We start from the raw sequence: 19,563 nt of genomic DNA on the forward strand, positions 1-19,563 counted from the left end.
TGTCCATGAATATGTGCTATGACCTAGTGGATTATGATGACATCATAAGGTCGTGATCGTTAATCTTCAAGCATGTATTATGAATATTCTTAGTGGATGGATAGTCAAGATGGACATCAAATTATTTGGATAGAATATCGCTATTTGATCCTACTTAAACGATAACTATGGTTGATCTTATGGATTTTAGTGCGTGGCCACAAAGGAAAGATAGTGGGTGCTCTTTTGAGAAAGAGTTCACTAAATTGATGTGAAGAGTCCTTGAATAGTATTATACCTAAATGCCAGTTGGGTTGATTCATGCCATGGTTGTATAAGTGATTCGTTGACCTAAGAAACCTGGGACATCTTGTGGATGGACAGGTATGTTTTGAGTATGACTTCCAAGTCCCTATTCATGGGATTTAAACAAGTCATAGCTCACATATAGGAAGAAAACCATGGAGATGATTGAGTGATCAAAATGAGATCGTCTGCCATCATTATAATAGGAGATTGACTCAAGGAAGATGATGCAGTTAGTTCCATGGCCAAGGTAGTGAGGATATTGGATAAGGCTTTCTCCAATGATCACCATCACACATCAATATTAATCAAATGATCGATTAGGGTTTGACGATCAAACATACCACAAGTCATTCTAGAGTCTGGCACGCATGAAGTGTTATACATGTACAGTAACACCAATGAATGTAAAGGGCCCATGTATCTTCTAAAGCAAGAGGTGTACCTTGGCCTCCCAAGAGCTAGAAGCCTAACCTATCGATTGGGTTAAACTGATCGTTGATTAATTAATCTATATCTTGATATCGTTAATTAATTAGGCTGGATAATAATTTTTATGGGGAAACTAAAGCTATTAATTAGAATGAAACCTCGGCCTAGAGGGTCACACACATAATATCATGGGGGCATTAGTGAATATATTCTACTTGATGGGTTTTTGAGAAAAATCTGAAGTAAAATATTAATAGGGGAAGGGGTACCCATTTTAGGCATTCAGGCCAGCCAGAGCTGGGCAACCCCCCATTCTTCATATTGAGTACTTCTCCACTCATCCAAGAACATGTTCTTCATGGTGAGAAAGTCTTCATTATTTTCAAGAAGAGTTAGAGAAGAAGTGGAAATCTAAGAGCAACTTGTTCGAGTGGATACTTCTAGATGTGGGGCACGTTAATGGCTTCAGAAATATCTCAAAATGAGCAAGTTAAGGGAGGAATAAGTTCCCCACAAGGCACAGATGATGTATTCATTTTAAGGAACAATTTTGAATCGACAGACGCTTCTGTTGCATAGGAAAACTTGTTTTCTATCATTCAACCAAGGGTCAAGAACCAACATAGAAAACTATCTTATGTTTGACTATCGGGTAAATGGGTCAAATCATTGAGTTGGGACTCCATAACAAGGTTATATCTCATTGGTAAAATATTTAAGTTTGATCGAACATCATTGGACTAGTAAAATTTGATGGCCAATGTGGACTTATCTACCTATCTTATATATACATATGAATGAATGTATTAGTTCATAAAGCTTAAATACAAATAGATAGTTATGTAACATGGCAAATACTATAATTTCAAATGTCATAGAGAAATTTTCAAGAATTTTATGAATTTGAATTCATTGAGGAACTACTGTGTTGGTTTTATATTTTATGGCTTATGAATTCAACAAAAAAAATTTTAATGATGATTCTTAAAAATTAAATCAGTTACCCTGACTCATTTTCTATCTATCATTTGACTATTTGCTTTGCAAAAATCACAGACTTTCACATTTAATTTTGAAACCCATCTAGGTATATTTAGCCCTCATTTCAATTAACCTCTTTTATCTCTCTATATTTTGTGAAAATTCATGCTACAATGAAAAAGAACAATGAATTTTCCTAAGAAAAAGATTTTAGCTTTTTTTGAGGAAACATTCAACACGATATATTTATAACATTATCCTATATCCATATGATTTATAAGTGTGTTTGTCGGTGCAGGTTAGAAGAAATTACATGGACAAATTTGTGACCTAGAAGTTGTGGTATTGAAGAATGTGGCCTGAAAATCGTCACTTAGATATTTTAATTAACAGTTTTATAACTTTTATTAAACTGAAAACTTTACTTGAAACATTTTTATTGTCTATGATGGAAGCTAAGAGGGGGGGTGAATTAGCTTATCTACTTTTAATTTGCCTAAATTACTTTTAAAATTCCTTGGATTGTCGCTCACCTTCTTTCTCTCGAACACAAGATTTACTTGGTTCCTCGATCCGCTAGTGATCGAGTCAATCCAAGGCCCCCCTTCGAGTCCTAATTAGGACTCAGGATAACCTTACTAAGGATCCTCCCTTGTAAGGCACCCCAACCCAACTCACCGAGTTGCCTCTATAGAGGAGTCTTCCGATGGTACGTCACATCCTTGGGTGCACGAGCTTCACCCCCGAATCGCCTTCGGGTAGACCGTCACGAGCTCTTCCTCGTACGTCCACTTCCCTCGTCATCGTCACGTCCTTGGTGCCACCAACGTCACCTCCCTGCCTTCTCGATCTTCAACACCTGTTCAGATTAGTGGAAGAAACGATATACCGCTCCCCGTGATTGATCAAAGGTCAATCACCGCTCTCAATGATGTATGAATGATCAAATGCACTAAAATTCAAAATGTGATATCAAGATCAATTCTGCAAATCTGTCTCAGAAGTACTTTCAAGATCAACAAATCAATTCCTCTTAATCGCTTTCAAAAATAATATCAATCCCTTCACTATCCTTCACAAAATCTCATAAAAATCACCACTAACTCAATGATTGTGGAGGAAACTATTACCCTATTCAGTAAATGAATGAGTGATGAAAATGAAAAACTTCCCTTGAGAGTAGAGAAGCACAAGCACACTGATTGCAGGGAAAGAACTTCACAAGAGGGAACACTTTCTCCTTCAAAGAGGAGCTCAAGAGAGATGGTTTTCCCAGTCAGGTTACTCAACCCTTGCTTTGAAGGGGTATTCATAGTGCTAGAGGGGTAGATTGTAATTTTCTGAGAATTTCAAAAAAATTCGAGCTCAAAAGGAGCTGTAATTAATTTTTTATGATTTTTAAAAGTTGTATAGAAAGTTTCCTTAATTAAAAAATTAATTATAGTAATTAGTGCTAATTAAAGTAGTTAGGTTTAATATAGGAATTCCAAAAGTCGAAAAAATATGATTTTTAGAAATAACAAATGAATTTTGGAAAGTCAACCGTCGGACCCGACCTTTGGAATAAATCGAATTTCCTAAATCGATTTATCGAGTTCAAAGTAAGTTAAATATAGAAATGTTATTTCTATATTAAAGTGCACACCTGGCGCATTGGTAAAGCGCCACATTGCCGGGGCGGAGGTCGCGGGTTCGACTCACGCCCGCCCCATTTTTTTTTTTTTATTTAAACTTTCTACTGCGGACCCGACCGCTGACTTAACTGGTTAAGTCCGCTCGTCGGGTCCGCCACTAAGGCTAATGGGCTCCGCCCATTTAGGTCTTATTGGGCCCTTTATAACCCAAAATAAATAAATAAAAAATGATTAAAAAACCATTTCTCGTTCAATAAAAATTCTTTTAATTTCTTTATTTTTTGACATTTTAAAATATTTTTTAAAATATAAATCAATGTTTTAAAGACACTTTAAAACCTAAAACGCCCTTTATATTATTTAAAACATTTTAAAAACATTTAAAAAATTTTCAGAATATTTAAAAAGCATTTTTAATTATAGAGAAGATTTTAACAACTTTTATTAAAAATTATATTAATAGCTCTTAATATTTTAAAACAATTTTTTTGTTTTTTTAAAAAAAATTCAAAAACCTTTAAAAACCTTTAACTTCAAAGAACTTATTAATTTATAAAGTCATGATTACTATTGTAATTTAATGTACATTAAAACACAAAAACCTCAACAGTCTAGAATCCTTCCGTTTGATGCAGGATTACAGAAGTTGCAAAGGAACAAAGAATGACACTATGAAGCGACACATGGAAGAAAATATTTAACTTGGCTAAAATTTTAGGGGAGATTTACTTCAATATTCATCAAGAAATAAATTAATGATTATAATTCAGGTAATCCTGACTACCAAGGTACTTTATCATTAATTTTCGGTGCAGTATCTTGCAAGATATTAGTATGAAAAGTAGCACAAATCCAAATGTGCTTAAGTGAGATTTCAAACGAAGAATCTAGATATCTGCACGTCTTAAATGGTGGTAACTTTGACTGTGAAGAGTAAATCTACAGCAAGATTTAAGAGGAGATCGATATAACAAGAAGGGGAGAAGAGATTCAGGAAATAGTTAAAAGGAACGTATATTGGACCATGTACATTAGGTGATGACTACTCATTAAATGTAATTGAATCAAAATATGGATGAAATTATCTGCATATGTTTTAAGTATTTGGATTAACTTAACATACAAAATTTTATGGTATCCTTGTAGGCGTTGGGGTCATTTAGGTGAAGGTTTTGTGTTCTAAACATGTGGAGGCTTTCGGGTCAAGTCGAAGGAGGTCAAGCATCATTGTACCATGAAACGCTGTGAGGGTCAAGGATAACATCAGCTCAACAAAATTATAATTATTGGTTTTGCTTGTTACGCTGTGTTTCCATATCTTTTGATTGGGGATAATTTACATAAACTAAGTTTGGCTCATCACCACCTCGTGTTTGTTAGCCCCGAACATCTGGAAAGCCTTGCCTAAGTTATCTAAAAGAAAACAAGGTCTACCCAATTATCTATTTCATTACCTATATAGATAGACCATATGATACTGTAATCTATATTATATTTAATAAATTTTTAATAACTTAATTTGCATACGTCCCTGTTAGTTCATACCTTAGCCCCTTGAAATAACACGATCAAACCTTACATATTCATTGATAATATCTGATTACTTCCATATGGGTATACATAAAGACCATGTGTACTTTCATTAGTCTTTGTGTAGATGATAGTTCTGGTCTTTGTAAATCATGTATGATTTTTATCACAGATGACAGAATGGACATAAAAAAAAAATTATCCTTGAAGGTATTTGGGAGAAGAAGCGTGAATATTAGGAATACATGTTTACATAGGTAGATAGAGGAGGTTCAGTATTATCCAAAAATATGATCATAGAAACCATCACCAAAAGAGTTTTGGTGAGGGAAGTATATGTGGCTAGCAAGCCAATCACACATTCCATATTTTGTTCCGTGTTCATAAATACACTTTGTTCATTATCCATATGAGTATGGATGATCCCATAACCAAAAGTTTGTTGGCACTAATGATGCATGGTGGGTATTATTTAACATAAAGAGTTCATTGAATTAATAATTACAAATCCCTGAATGATAGTATACCAAGTCGTCAATCAGGTCGATTAACGTCATAATTATGTAAGTAGGTCTCTCTTCACTTGCCCATAGGTATTCAAATTATTCATTTAAATAAAATGAAACCCTTGTTATAAGATGATCATTATACTTCCCAAAGATAAAAGTTCTTGATAAGTCATGGCTGTCAAAGCTACACAAGTGGTACTTGCTATCCTTGCCACAAGCAGCCATGCATAATTGCCATTCTCCATCAGACTAAGAACTTGAAGCACGCAAGGCTTACAAAGAGAACATCAAATTTACTTATGTTAATAAAGAGCTAAATGCTTGCGTAGATCCACATGATGGAGGTGATCCAGGGAGGAGGTTGACAAGGATTCTAGTGAAGGTACTATTATCTGAAGAGTCACACTGTCTTTCTGTCAACACAAAGGCAGAGAAAGTAAGGATATGGACACTCTGACCTAGTGACCACACACTGTCGTTCTATCAACGCCCAATAATAATATCAAATACCCGTCAAGGTCTTTAGTGATATCCGATATGAACAATAGCTGAGACCATTGTTGGATGACAGATATCGATAAGGCACGTGTTGGTATCGGGTGTGTCAATATTCGGTACAATTATCTTCAAGCAAGGTCCGTCAACATACTGGAAATTTTTCCCCGAAGGCCCGTCAACATATTTATTCATAATATTTATTTTATTGGGATACGTCAAAATACTGGAAATAGACATGTGCTGATAAGTGATAACGACAACCGTTATCTGGAACGATATCCTACGTCCGCAAACAACACGATACTCGGATATCGCCGATGGTGGCATACAACTGTCCTCAAAAGTTGCTAATGGGCTACAAAGAGGCCCATTATCTTTTGAAAAAAAAAAACGGGTTGGCGGATAAGAGAGAGAGAGAGAGAGTATCCGGGTAGACTGGTAAAGTCAGTGAGGAATCGGAGGGGTATCAGGAGTCAGAGTAGGCCAAGTTGGAACTTGGAAGGGAGTTGCAGACGAGAGCTCCAGGAAGAGAACAAGACATGGGACTCCACCGCGCCGCTTCAGACGACCAACCCTAGCCCCAGACTCTTCTCCCTCCACCGACTCAAACGCAAACAGGCAAATAGGCAATGCAGTGCTCCTCCCACGCCCCCGCCGTTCCCTCCCCGCGCCGCCGGGCCCCGCGCCCCGCCGCCGCGTCCGCCGCCAGGCCGCCGCCGCCCTTCTCCGACGCCGCCCGCGCCGTCGGCGTCATCGGCGGCGCGTCCGTCTCCGCCACCGTCGACTTCCTGCGTAAGCTGGCGGCGGCGCCGGCGGCGCCGCCGGTGCTCCTATCCCGCGATCCGGGGCTGTTCGACGGCGGCGCCTCCGCCGCGGCGGTGGAGAGCCTCCGGCGGCAGCGGATCTTCCTGGAGGACGCCGGCGTGCGCTGCATCGCCATGCCCTGCCAGGCCTGCCACACCTGGCACGCCGACATCGCCGCCGGCTGCTCCGTCCCCTTCCTCCACCTCGCCGACTGCGTCGCCCAGCGCGTCGCAGCCGCCAATCTCCGCCCCCTCGAGGCCGGCCGCAACGTCCGCGTCGGCATCCTCCCCCCCGCCGCGCCGTCCCCCGTCCCCGCCGCCTCCTCCTTCTACCTCGACAAGCTCCAGGCCCTGGTTCGCCCACCCCACCCTTATTCTTCTTCTTCTTCTTCTTCTAGCGTGTAATTAATTGACGTGGACTGACTGATGAGCGCAGGGGCTGGAGGTGGTGCTGCCGGACAGGGCGACCATGGAGCACGCGGTGGTGCCCGCGGCCGAGGCGCTGCAGCGCAAGGACATGGAGGGCGCCCGCACCCTGCTCCGAATTGCCCTGCAAGTGCTCCTCGTCGGCGCCGCCAACGTCATTGTCATCGCGTCCGACGACATGCGCACTCTACTCCCCGACGAAGATCCAGACCCCCTCTGGAAGCGCTGCATCGACCCCGTGGATGCCCTCGTCGCGTCTTCCCTCCTCTCTATTGCCACCGACTCACATTAATTCACTCACCCCCTCGACCTATTAACTCGAATGACTGATTAGGGTTTGATGAGGTGATGGATGAAGAATTGCCGGCCACGGCTGTGGAGCACAATGGACTCGCTCTTCTCAGCCGCCCCGCCCAGGCACCAGATGTGGCCATGCAGCTCGAGGGCGCTCTTGGCCTCGGCAGTCTTCCACACCAGCTCAAGCAACCCGAAAACCCGATCCAGCTGCCTCACTGCGTGGCTCACGGCTGCCGCGTCGCCGGCGGAGAGGATCACGCCGGCGTGCATCTCTCTCCGGTCCCGGGCGCCAGGGCGGATGACGCAGAAGTCCACCGCGAGGTTGTCATCGCCGCCGATGCTGCCGTAGAGGTAGTGGAGGAGGAGGAGGAAGAGGCAGCGGGAGGTGTGGCCGAGGGATTTGCAGAGCCGCTTCTGCACCAGGCAGTCCTGGCGGCGCGCCTCCTTGTACCCAATCTCCTCCCTCTCCAAGAGCAAATCCTTGATATGGCGCAGCCCCTCCTTCATGGCCTCCGCCTTCTCCAGAGCGGCGCAGAGCGCCTCTTCCTCCTCCTTTTCCTTTTCCTGTTCCTTGTCCTTCTCCTTGGCCAGGCAGGCGCAGAGATGGTTCACCATCTCCAGCACCTCCGCCCAGTCCCGCCGCCTCTCCCCGGGCTCCGTCTTCCTCTCCGGGGCCAGCTGCATCCACAGAGGGGTCTCCTGCTCGCCGGCGGCCAAGAACTGAAGGCAGCAGGCGGCGATCTGTTCCGCCATGGCTGCCCCCGGCGAGCGGCGCGGCCCCCGGCGGCTGCACGCGGCGGCGACCTCGCGCAGGACCCCCTCCACGGCGCCGCGCCAGATCCGGTGCTCCGTTACCTGCGGGGAGATGGCGAGGCGCACGGCCTTCCTCTGCTGCGCCGTGATCTCGAGCAGGTTGCAGACGCCGGTCAGGGATTTCAGCGCCACCGCGCCCCTCTTCTTCCCCGTCGACCAGGGAGACGAACCAGACGACCAGATGACGGATCTCGCCAGGGATTTGAACTCCGCCGAGGAGTTCCCGCCGGCGAGTCTGATCAGCCGCCCGCGCGCCGCTCGTCTCCACTCCTCCGGAAGAAGCTCGTCTTCTTCTTCTTCTCCTTCTTCTTCACCGCCACTCCGGCGGCGGCGTAGAAGCAGAGACCACCGCCCGCCGCCGCTGAAACACGCCGGAGTCCGGCGGAAGAGCTTGGCGAGACCCATCAGGAACCGTCGCATTCCAGAGCGAAATCTCTTATGAAAATAACTATATAGAGGAGAAATATAGCGGCGCCTGTAGCTTCTAGGGTTTCGCGGAACCCTAGAAGAGAAAATTCTCTCCTCGCCTCTGTTTATCCGCTCGCTACTACCTAGTACCTACGGCAAAAATCAGTCGGCAGATCGATCGGGGAAATTTCCCAGACAGATCAGATCTACTCTCCAATCTTCAGTCGTCGATCCAGTCCGCGTAGATGTTGGTGATCTTCCGGAGGCCCCGCAAACGCAGGAACCCTCTCGGATTGCTCGCCGGCCCGCCACCGTCGGAAGGGCTGCCGAGCCGGCGCGGCGGCGCCGCCGCCGCGCCGGCGTCCGCCTCCGCCGGGCCGCCATACTTTCTCAAATCTGCAAGAAACGAAAGCAAGAATCAGAGGCAGGCCGGAGAATCGATCGCTGAAGAGAGAATCGATCGCTGGAGAGAGTCATCACCAGACGGCTTCGGCTTCCAGAGAGCGGAGGATCGGTGAAGAAGACCGCTGGAATCTCCGCCGGCGGCGGCGTCGGGATCTTGCGCCGCCGTCACGGCGGCGGTCTCGGTGAGGCCGACGCTGATCGCGGAGCTCTCGCGCATCGTCCCCGGCTCGACGTGCGCGAAGGTGCATCGCTCGCCGTAGGGGCACTCCTCGCCGTTGTAGAACTTGCGGCAGATCTTGAGCTTGTTCGAGCGATTGCCGGCGGCGCGGTCGTCGTCGAGCCCGGCGGCGAGGCTGGGCCAGTTGGGCGGCGGCCGGCGGAGCTCCTCCGGGCCGTGGGCGAAGCTGCAGTTCTGGCCGTAGGGGCACGATCCAGACTTGAATTTCATGCACAGCCTGGTCTTGAAGAAGATCTTGCTCCCCTTCATGGCCGGCGCCGGCGGGTTCTGCGGCGGCGGCGGCGCCGAGGAGAGGATGCCGGGGCCGTTGTGTTGCCAAAGCGGACGGTTGGGATCGGTGAGGACCTGGACGTCTTCGGAAGATCTGTGCCTCTTGAATTGCGGACCGTCGGATTCCTCCAGCGGCCGCGCGCCGGGCCAGAATCCGCCCTCCGAGTTCAGGCCGGGCGGCGAGAGGAGAGGGAAGAACGGGGGTGGAGTCTCCGCCGTTCCCATCGCTGACGAACCCTAGCGAGGATCTCCGAAGAAGAAACCCCCTGATTCCGAGCGCAAACCCTAGCTACACCACCTGCTAATCACAAGAACATATCAAGAACATCGCCGGAAGAAGAAGAAGAAGATGATGATGATGACAGAAATCAAGATCTAACCTTCAATAGCGGCGTCAGAGGATGAGAACCTGGCGAGAGAAGATCAACCTGCCGCGCGCCGCGAAGAAAAATTGAAGAACAAGAAGCCGGATCATGGATTGGGATCGAGATTCTTACCTCAAACCCGCAGAAACCGCTGGCACTGCAAAAACCCTAACAACCGACACCAGTTGTGTAGATTTTATATTTTTGGGTATTTGATTATATCGAGTTGAGGAATAAAATAAAGTTAAATAAATTTGCTGAAATAAACTTCAATGACCAGACTTAGATCCGACCCACCAACTACCCGATAAGTGGGGGAGAGAGAGAGGGGGGCGAGAGTGATAAAGAAAAGAAACAAGCTCTGGTTTATACTCGATAAGTCTCTGCTCCCAAAAAGAAAAATTATCAAAAAAAACCAAAAAAAGAAAAAAAAACTCCGGTCACTGCTGCAGCTTCTTGATGCCAGGAAACGAGGGGAGGACGGCGATCAGCGCATCCCCATAGCCCACCGGCTCTGCGCATATAGGAAAGAGAGATGGAATCAGGAGAGAGAGATGGAATTAGGAGAGAGAGATGGAATTAGGAGAGAGAGATAAAGGCTGAGATGGGTTTCTGAGAGCGCTCACCGCCGTCCTCTCGGAGGATCTTTATCACCTCTCCAGACACATCCGACTGCAGAGAAGAACATGAAAAATAAAAACAAAAAAAAATTATGCATGAATCAAATGGCAGGGAGCGTCGTTACCTCGATGGGGATCTCCCCTCCGAGCTGCTCAATGAAGCACAACACTTGCCCTTCCTTCACCACTTGCTTCTGCAAACACCATCATCATCCATCATCAATAGAGAGCGAATCAGATCGGATCGGATAGGATTGGTTGGACCGCACAAAACTTGATCAGGTCAGCCGCGCTGATAGATCTGATCCATCTGATCATAATCTCTGTGACCGATTTGATCTGTCTGATCATGATACTTATGATCAATCTGATCCGATCAAGAGGACAGATCCTGACTCGGATCGATCAGAACAATCAAACACTTCAAAAATTAATCTGAGGGTTACAAGTGGCACAACGAGGACAAATGGATCCTTGAGCAATCATCAGAGGGCTACACACACAAGATCATGATCGACCGGCCGATCCAATTGGACTACTCATGCTTAATCATAAACCTTGTGGCACCATCCGAGGTGTCATCAAGATCTGATCAGACACCGATGCAATCAGATCGGTATTTCGGATTGATCCCCCATCCCTAATCATCAACTATCATCATGGAATATGATCCTCATAATCAATGGCGAGATTGATACCTCCTTGCAAGATGGTGGGCCGCGCTTTCCCTTGATGGTTCGAGACCGGCGGAAGAATCCAACCTGCAGAGAGTCAAAACCAATTGAACAACGCCGACAGTGTTAAGAAATTCTTCACCTTGATGGATTTGCTTTTGCTCACTGACCTTGGGAGACTGGAGAATGGCCAATCCTTCGTCTGAGGCTGAGTCCAGCAATCTCTGAATCCTTGTTGTTGCGGGCTTGGGCTTTGAAATGGCCAGAGCTGTTGTGCTCTGGGCAGGCCCATTAGAGGCAGCTGAGGCTTCCTCGGGGGCACGTAGGACGCCAGGGACCGCCGGCGAGGAAGAAGCCGCTGGCGGCGGCAGAGCGACTGCGCTCTTCTCTTGCAGGCTTCTCTTCAGGTACAATCGAAACCCACCAAACTGGGAAAAAAGCAATCAGATTATTTTATTTCTTCAATTTTTTGGAGGAATGGATAAGCCAATGAATCATTAAAATGATTTTATGCCTACGTCAAGTTCAAACTCCGCAATGGAAGTCGTATCACATATGTCCGCCACCAAAGCCTCCACCTGAGCATAAAAACAAAAGTTGAGAGTAAATGTACATGAGCATAAAAACAAAAATCAAGCCGGTTGCGCCAAATATGTAGTTTTTGTACCTACCTGTGACGAATTTGGAGTGAATAACGTAGCTTCCCGCCCAGACTTATTTTCATTTGTGGAGTTTTCGACAACTACGCAGGGAAGACATCTCAGGGGAAGCGGAAAAAATGCATTCTGATGTTATATTCATTTCCCTCGATAGCTTCTTAACAATAAAAAATACAGGATAATTCGATATAAATCTAAAGTTCAACAAACTTGGCCTGCTATTTAAAAGAGGTAATGTGCTAATTCTCTTAGGGCTAGCGCCATTCAATAAGTGAACAATTCGTCCTCTTATGGCTCGAACTGAACGTACATTGTGATTGGTTTCCAGCAGAAGAGGAATGAAGAAACTATAGAACTTGTAACTCTAGAGGTATTTGAAGGGTAGAAGAGAAATTAAATAAATCCTCAAGCAAGATAAATGGCACGTACTTTGAGAAGTTGATTCACATGCTACTGTCACACATCTTGACAGTCTCTTTGTCCTTCTCGTTGCACCCAAAAAATCCACCTGTTCTTTCTTTCGCGAAGTTGCTCGTAGGCTGCAGAGCGACTGTTTCTGAATAGGTTTCGTCCCGATTAGTGTTTCCTGGGTTGCACACCTGGTCTTGTGCAGGTCCATGTTCAAAATTCTGACACTCACAGCTCCTCCAACACTCCCTAGAAATGAATTGAGAAAAAAATTCGACGCCTGATGTGCATATGAGGAAAACATAAACTAAATCCAGAGAAAGTAAATTTTCTTGGGGAATTAAGAATTCCTTGTCTTCTAAGAAATATTGAATCCTAGGTATATAAATTCACTGTCAAACTTAAAATTATAAAATTAGAGATTAGTCTCCATCTGAGAAAATTGACCACAGAACTTGGCTATTGTAATCTTCTACTTTCAGGACGGTGAATTAAAAAAATGGGTAATTTTTCCAACGTGATCTAGCAATGATTGGGGAGCAATGCCATCTGTGGAGTTGTAAAGAAATACGCAGCAAAAATTTATCAGGACATAGGGAGAAAAGGTATTCTGGTAACATTTAGTTTCACATTCCTGGGAAGTCTTAACGACTGGAAAAGTGGAAGAACACCTTTGACGAAAGAACACCATAAAAATAGGCTCTATGTGGGTTTCAGTCCACGGACAAGTTTTGAATGGAAGTGTCGTTGAGTATCACGCCCAATTTCCAAGGAAATAAACTCTGATTTAGGCAGTTAATGTGGATGCAAAATAACCACTTCAACGGAAGCAATGTGATATGGAGGATAAGTGTCATCACAAAGGAATTTGGAGGATGATTGTTGATCTAGCGTAGGATACAAGAGAGAACTGCTCATCGAGGGTTTCAATTCAACGTTCTTACATGCATGTATACCAAATGGAGGTCCTACTTTCTGAATCATGAATAAAACAAAATCTCCAAAGACTGAGACATCTTCGAGAACTTGGGAGACAGTAAATGCTGTCAAAATGAGGCCGGAACCCGAAGACATAAAACAAAGACTAAAACAACCACTGCCAAATCAATGTCCCGCGAAATAAATAGGACGGAAAGAAGAAAAAAACTCAACCGCAAAGAAAACCAGCATCATTCCCGATTCAATTGTCGAAAAATTCGTACTTCGGAGGAGAGTAAAGCGCACGAACAACACAGATCAAGGCACTACGACGTTTGCGCCGATTACGAACAAGAGAAGAAGAAAAAAAATTAAATCACTCACATGCAGCCATCCGTAGCGCGTCAGCTCCGCCCTCTCTGATCGGATTCCTCCGCGGAACGGATTAAACTATACGAACAATGCGCAATCGACTTGGAAACTCCGCCTGAAGGCTCAAGCAGAGACGATATGGCAAATTTCAACCCTGCGATTCATAGTAGGTTTGCTTCACTAAATGCGCCAACTAATCGTAAACATCCACGTGTAAATAATGACACGTGTTCTCTTCTAAGTGGGGAAGCATGGAAACGAAGTCCCGCACTTTGCACAGTAAGGAAACTGGGCCTTTTCTTAAGTGGCCTCTTATTGGGCCTTTTCTTCAACGGGCTCATTTAACGGTCGTTTTCAGGTCAAAGAAGAGTCTACGTCCAAACACAGAAGCAGACTTTTTTTATCTCAACATGAAGAGTACTTTAGCGTACTATGTACACTACTAGTTATATTTATAAATGCTGAATTTTTGCAATTTCATTTAAAAAGTACGTTTATTTATACTTATAATTGGTAAGTTTTTGAACTTTTATATCAAGTTACGTGTGTATTTATGACCCTATATGTTTAATATTAAATTTATTTATATTATTTATACTACATTTCGGAAGAATAATATTAGATGCAAATACATAAGCTTAATTGTTTCTGTCTTCGCATGAACAGTACTTGCATACTCATGTACATCAGTATTTATATTTATAAATATTTAGTTCGATTTTAATATAAAACATGTGAACGTTTATGAATAAACATACTTAATATTAAATATATTTATAAAATATCAATATACATGTATTTCTCCCACAAAGAAGGATATATGTTTAAATACACAAACAAGCCTTTTATATATTTACATTAACAGTACTTGCACGTCTGCACATGAATTTTTATATTTATCATGCTGAATTTTAGTATTTTTTGCATGTGTATTTATTAATATAATTAATATTAAATGTTTTCATATATTATTTATCCATCTCTCCTAGTTGGACATAGAATAATATTTATCATAACATAATTTTTATATATTTGCATCATTAATAATCGCATGTTGGTTTTATATGCATACGTTTATACTTAAGAGGGGAGTGAATTAGGGATTCAAATTTTTATTTTTTAGTTTTCCATTTCAATTTCTAGAGGATTCTATACCAATCTACTGGAAAGGAGATGAATGATTGACATAGTGGTTAGCACTAGTTCCTTGCTTCTGTCATGAGTTCATAGCCCTTCAAGCGATTGCTTTAAAAAAGGGGATACAAATATATCAAAATAAACAAAAAAATTGATGAAAAACTCAACACTCCTTGGCCCCCTTAGCCTTGTCAACTTCGTGTGTCTTTTTTTGTTTTGACTACACGGGACAACTTCATTGGGCCCCCCTTAGCCACCGCAAACAAGGTTACCATGATATTGGTGTTTGACAACACAGGCCACTGAAGTATCCTCCTTAACCTAGTCTAGAGACTACAATCAGTATCCCTTTGACTTTCCAAAAATGATATAATTGAAGCATTTATAATCAGGAAAGAGTATGCAAGATCAATGTGAAGCAATTTTAAGATGATTAACTTTTTATCCTAAAGTCAACCTATTGATTTTGACCTTTTTTACTATTGAATTCTGTTTAAATATTCAATATTTTGATAAAACAAAACAATATTGCCTTCACAAAAGCTTTTTCCATTAATCCTCTCCCAAATAGTGTTGATAATTTGGATCAACTCAAACTTCTCTCTGACTTTCAATCCCAAGAATCAAGTTGATATCCCAATTAGTCTCTTATAAGTCAACTATAATTGTTCAAACTATCCCAATAAAAAAAAATCAAATTTAGAGCCCAATGACACTCTTAATCCAACCCATTTATCTATGTCATTCAATCACAAGTCTTTCATGTCAGAATCAATCTAGGTTAGTGATACATTCATTTCAAAAACATATCAAAGACACTTCAACAGCGAATAAGGTAAGTCAACTTGCATGTGTGGAGGAGTCACACATGTGAAATTAAAAGTCCAGATACTCATAAATAACAGGGAAGGAATGGGAGTGGAGGATATTATTTTCTCTGTTCAATAAGTTGTTACACTATGGGCTGTTGAGGCAGAAGGCTGCAACTAGAAGAAGGGGGGAAGGATTGGTAAATCCTTCTCGACAAGTCTACACCCATTCCCATTATCTATTGCATTCTCTTTCACCGTGTTGAGGTTTTTCCTCTCTCTATTTGGATGGGAATTGTTGAAATATTATTCTTGAAGGGATTATTTTGGTTTTATCTATTGAAGAATATGATCTTGATATCAGATCGTATCAGTTAGGCCTCCTTACTTATTATATTTACCTAAAATAGATTGCACACTTTTCCCTTCTCTGCATATCCCCAATGTCTATTTTATTTTATTCTTGAAAATTCTCTCAAGAATAATTTCTTTCTCTCTTTCTATTTCTCGACAAATCAATCCCTGATTTCTATTAGTGTCAATTATGTATTCCTCATCTCTCTTCCTTTCTTTCTCTATAAATTTTATTTCACTAGCCAGATTATAAACTCTACTAAACGTAAACCCCATATTATCTCATATAATAAAATTTCAATTCACAAATTCTCTTTCTCAAACTCAGTTCTCAATATTTATTCTCCCACTTAGAAACAATATAACTTTTATTCAAATCCAGATAATTTCTTCATGGGCTAGGTTCAATGTAATCTCTATTCCTCTCAAACAACCTCTAAAAATCTTTTAGTTTAATTTCATTTTCAGTCTTTATATTCAATTCAAGAGAAATCAAATTGTGTACCTAAGCATGTATGTGAGCATAGATTTTTTTCTTATTCATTCATATTCAATGATAGTGATGGAAATATGTGGCCAAAACCCAATCGCACATTCCATATCTTGTTCCATGTTTTTAAATACAATGTATTCATTACATTACACATGTAATGCTTGCAATGAAAACCATGAATACATTATCATACTTTGTGAATTATGATGGTATTTAAATATGGAGATCACTAGCATTTAAGTATGTGTTCTTAATATTTATTTTCAAAGAAAACTCAAGAATGACATCAAATTATCTGGATAGAATAGCACTCTATATCCTCCCCCTTATGATGAATATGGCCCGTACCATAGCCATTAGTGTAGAGACACTAAGGATAGATAGTGGGTGTTATTTATTGGAAATGATTCATTGAATTTATTTGTATGAATCCCTGAATAGTATTAAACAGAATTGTCAATTAGGTTGATTCATGTCACAATACTTAGATCTAAGACAATAAAGATGCTTCGTGGACAGATAGCTAGACTTTGATAAGGACATATGAGTTTCTCCTCAAGGGAATATAAACAATCTTAGTTCAAGTGCCTAAAGAAGTTTGCAAAGATGATTAATTGGTCAAGATGCAATCATTTACCCTTGGTATAAGAAGAGAAAGCTCAAAGAGTATGCTACGATGCAGTCCTTGGCCGAGGTTGTGAAATATAATATTTGTGCCTCGCAAGCCAATCACACATTCCATATCTCGCTTGATGTTCATTAATATAACATATTCATCATGGTGTAACTGTGATAAATATAAGGAAATCCATGAATACATGACCAAACTTAGTAAATTATGATGAGATCGTAATACAAAGATCATTAGTCTTTAAGTGAGTGTTCTAAATATTCCTATTTAAATGATACTCTTGAAGTACATTAAAGTATCTAGATAGAATTTCACTATCTAGCCTCACTCATATGATGAGTATTGTTAGTCTCGTAGCCATTACTATAGAGACATTAAGGGATAGATAGTGGGTGCTCTTTAGCGGAAAGAGTTCACTAAATTGATATTGTTAGTTCACCTAATCCCTAAAGTTTATTATACCGAACTGTCAATCAGATTGATTCATGTCACGGTTGTGTAAGTGGTCCTTAGATCTGAAAGACCAAAGACATTATGTGCAGGAACAATTGTACTTTGAATATGACCCATTAGTCTCTAATCACGAGGTTTTAAACAATATTAGTTTAGGTGCATCAAGAAGTTCACAAAGACGATTAAGTGGTCAAGTTGGGATCGTCTACCCTCAATATTAGAGGATATTGTTCAAGGAAGATGATGTAATTAAGTCTTTTGTGAAGATAGTGAAATATCATTGAAGAGTTCTTTGATGATTTCCAAATGCATCATTACTAACTCGGATGACCGATTAGGGTTGACTATTGGCCATACCTAAGTCATCCTAGAAACATAAAGTGGATGAGGGACTATACATAAACGAATACCGACAATGAACAAGTTCCATGAGTAAGTCGATACACACTCATTTGTATCTTCTAGCACGCAAGGTGTAGCTTGGCATCCCACGTGTTGGACACTCGACCTATCGATTGGATTAAATTTATCCGACATTGATTAATCTATATGATGATATAATTAATTATTGGGTCACTGGAGTCATTAACAAGACTGATACATGGGCCTATAGGGTCACACGCAAATGATATTTTGGACGTCGGAATATATACTTAGGTTTTGGGGGTTTTATGAAAAATACCCACTTAGTATAAGTAGGGCAAGGCCTTGAACGAAATTCACCCAGGCCATAATCGTTCAGGGGCCATCTCTTTCTTCTCCCTTCTCCCCGTAGCTCTTCTCCAATCCCAATGCGATCAGGACAGTGTAATGATGATGATAGATGGTAACAGATTTTTTCAAAGTGAAGAAAGAGATTCATTATCCCATGATCGTGTTGATACATCTATAGGCGACACACATGAGCAGCTCGCCATGACTCAATCGAGGATCAAACAAATCAAATATATAATATGTTCTTGGGTGATTTGTTTCATGTTTTTTTGATGCCAGTACAATGTTGTTTTAAGTCTTTCCTTCAGAATCATTCGGAGGCCCTAGAGCCCAACAGATAGGCTTCCTCTTCTAATCTTCTACTTTATATCTCATGTTTTGTTCTTGGATGATATGCGATAAATGCAAATAAAATAGAGAAGAGCAAAGGAATGAAGCATGAAGGGGTTAATGTTGGAATTGTGATAAGCCAAAAATAGGGAGACATTTTGAAAGAATTTAATCCCTTGTCGTTGTGAATTTCAGCTTGTACAATAAAATTTATAAAAACCTACTAAAGATGTGTAGTGATAAGTAAAGGTATCGTCCAAGGGAAGCTAGTAAGTAATCCAATTTGATGATCTGCTTGAGTAATTTGACCCTAATTAGAGTTAATTTGATCTTCAATGAAGATCAAATCAACCTAATTAGACAAGGAAGTTAGAAAAGGGGGGTAGAAGAGATGAGAGGACTAGAAGAAATAAGGGGCTCTAGATTGGCTTCTTTGATCCAAAAAGAAGGGTCAAAGGGGTCAATTAGAGAGGTTGAGAGGGAACTTTTGATTTGGTTTGGTTGGTTTTGTAGGTTTGATAATTCAGAAATAACTACACTATTAGATAATAAAAAGGGAAATTTAATCTCCTAGAAATTGAAGTTTTTTATAGTTTTTTTAATGTGCACTTGGAATAGCTAGGTAAATCTCTCAATCTATCCTCTCAATCTCAGTAAGGGCTTGTACATTTCGTTCAAGCCCAGAGATTTAGAAGTTCAGACCAAGATCAAGAAGAACCGAAGAAGAAATTTAACTAAAACATCATCCAAAATACATTAAAACTTCAAATACAAAGAAGAAAAAAGGTACCAAATAGGTTGATCCAAGCTGGAGCTCCTCTCTGTCTTGAAGCTGTGATAGAGCACCCTCCAAAATGAGCTTCTCCTCTCGAAATTCAGCTTTTACACTTAGGTTACATGGTAAAAATTACCATTTTACCCCTATTGAGTAATTAATTTTTACCTATCAATGTAGGATTCACCTGAATGATCCAGCTCTACATATAGAAAGAGGAGGTCAAAATGAGCAAATCCATAAAAAATTATCTCAGTCGGACTTCAGGATCAAAAGTTATGAATAAATGAATTTAAACCAATTTTAGCCATTGGATTTAAAT

At 41.7% G+C, this 19,563-nt stretch overlaps 4 protein-coding genes across 6 annotated transcripts; 1 reads left to right on the top strand and 3 right to left on the bottom strand.

Annotated features, from left to right (window-relative positions):
- Positions 1-6,358: 6,358 nt before the first annotated feature.
- Positions 6,359-7,850, top strand: LOC144700505 (aspartate-glutamate racemase family). Its single transcript, XM_078571907.1, has 2 exons — positions 6,359-7,026; positions 7,109-7,850. Exons 1-2 carry the CDS (start codon positions 6,499-6,501, stop codon positions 7,388-7,390), a joined length of 810 nt encoding a protein of 269 aa, XP_078428033.1. The 5' UTR covers positions 6,359-6,498; the 3' UTR covers positions 7,391-7,850.
- On the bottom strand, positions 7,412-8,628 carry LOC144700502 (exosome complex exonuclease). The gene has a single exon (XM_078571902.1). It carries the CDS (start codon positions 8,626-8,628, stop codon positions 7,429-7,431), a length of 1,200 nt encoding a protein of 399 aa, XP_078428028.1. The 3' UTR covers positions 7,412-7,428.
- A 16-nt stretch (positions 8,629-8,644) lies between these two features.
- LOC144700504 (zinc finger CCCH domain-containing protein 39-like) lies at positions 8,645-10,105 on the bottom strand. 3 transcript variants are annotated; one of them, XM_078571905.1, is made up of 4 exons: positions 10,027-10,105; positions 9,910-9,957; positions 9,097-9,827; positions 8,645-9,012 (listed from the first exon to the last, which is right to left on the bottom strand). In XM_078571905.1, exons 3-4 carry the CDS (start codon positions 9,752-9,754, stop codon positions 8,837-8,839), a joined length of 834 nt encoding a protein of 277 aa, XP_078428031.1. In that variant the 5' UTR covers positions 9,755-9,827; positions 9,910-9,957; positions 10,027-10,105; the 3' UTR covers positions 8,645-8,836. The 3 variants fall into 3 exon arrangements, with proteins under 3 accessions (XP_078428031.1, XP_078428032.1, XP_078428030.1); XM_078571906.1 differs by having other exon boundaries at positions 9,097-9,830; XM_078571904.1 differs by having other exon boundaries at positions 9,910-10,105.
- Positions 10,106-10,236: 131 nt separating this feature from the next.
- Positions 10,237-13,697, bottom strand: LOC144700503 (Single hybrid motif superfamily protein). The gene is made up of 9 exons (XM_078571903.1): positions 13,558-13,697; positions 12,277-12,504; positions 11,860-11,930; positions 11,707-11,766; positions 11,359-11,616; positions 11,213-11,275; positions 10,640-10,708; positions 10,521-10,566; positions 10,237-10,408 (listed from the first exon to the last, which is right to left on the bottom strand). The coding sequence occupies exons 1-9, from the start codon at positions 13,565-13,567 to the stop codon at positions 10,335-10,337; spliced, it is 879 nt and encodes a 292-aa protein (XP_078428029.1). The 5' UTR covers positions 13,568-13,697; the 3' UTR covers positions 10,237-10,334.
- Between the last annotated feature and the right edge of the window lie 5,866 nt (positions 13,698-19,563).

Source organism: Wolffia australiana, chromosome 3, assembly GCF_029677425.1.
Source record: "Wolffia australiana isolate 7733 chromosome 3, ASM2967742v1".
Lineage (NCBI taxonomy): Eukaryota > Viridiplantae > Streptophyta > Magnoliopsida > Alismatales > Araceae > Wolffia > Wolffia australiana.

Bases quoted from the DNA above. Each gene is read 5' to 3' on its own strand.
- LOC144700505 (XM_078571907.1), top strand. From the start codon at position 6,499: ATGCAGTGCTCCTCCCACGCCCCCGCCGTTCCCTCCCCGCGCCGCCGG. The intron at 7,027-7,108 runs GTTCGCCCACCC...TGATGAGCGCAG, and splicing joins TCGACAAGCTCCAGGCCCTG to GGGCTGGAGGTGGTGCTGCC.
- LOC144700502 (XM_078571902.1), bottom strand. From the start codon at position 8,628: ATGCGACGGTTCCTGATGGGTCTCGCCAAGCTCTTCCGCCGGACTCCG.
- LOC144700504 (XM_078571905.1), bottom strand. From the start codon at position 9,754: ATGGGAACGGCGGAGACTCCACCCCCGTTCTTCCCTCTCCTCTCGCCG. The intron at 9,013-9,096 runs GTGATGACTCTC...CGTTTCTTGCAG, and splicing joins CTGGAAGCCGAAGCCGTCTG to ATTTGAGAAAGTATGGCGGC.
- LOC144700503 (XM_078571903.1), bottom strand. The intron at 11,617-11,706 runs GTAGGCATAAAA...CTTTTTTCCCAG, and splicing joins TTGCGGAGTTTGAACTTGAC to TTTGGTGGGTTTCGATTGTA. The intron at 10,709-11,212 runs GTATCAATCTCG...TGGTGTTTGCAG, and splicing joins GCCCACCATCTTGCAAGGAG to AAGCAAGTGGTGAAGGAAGG.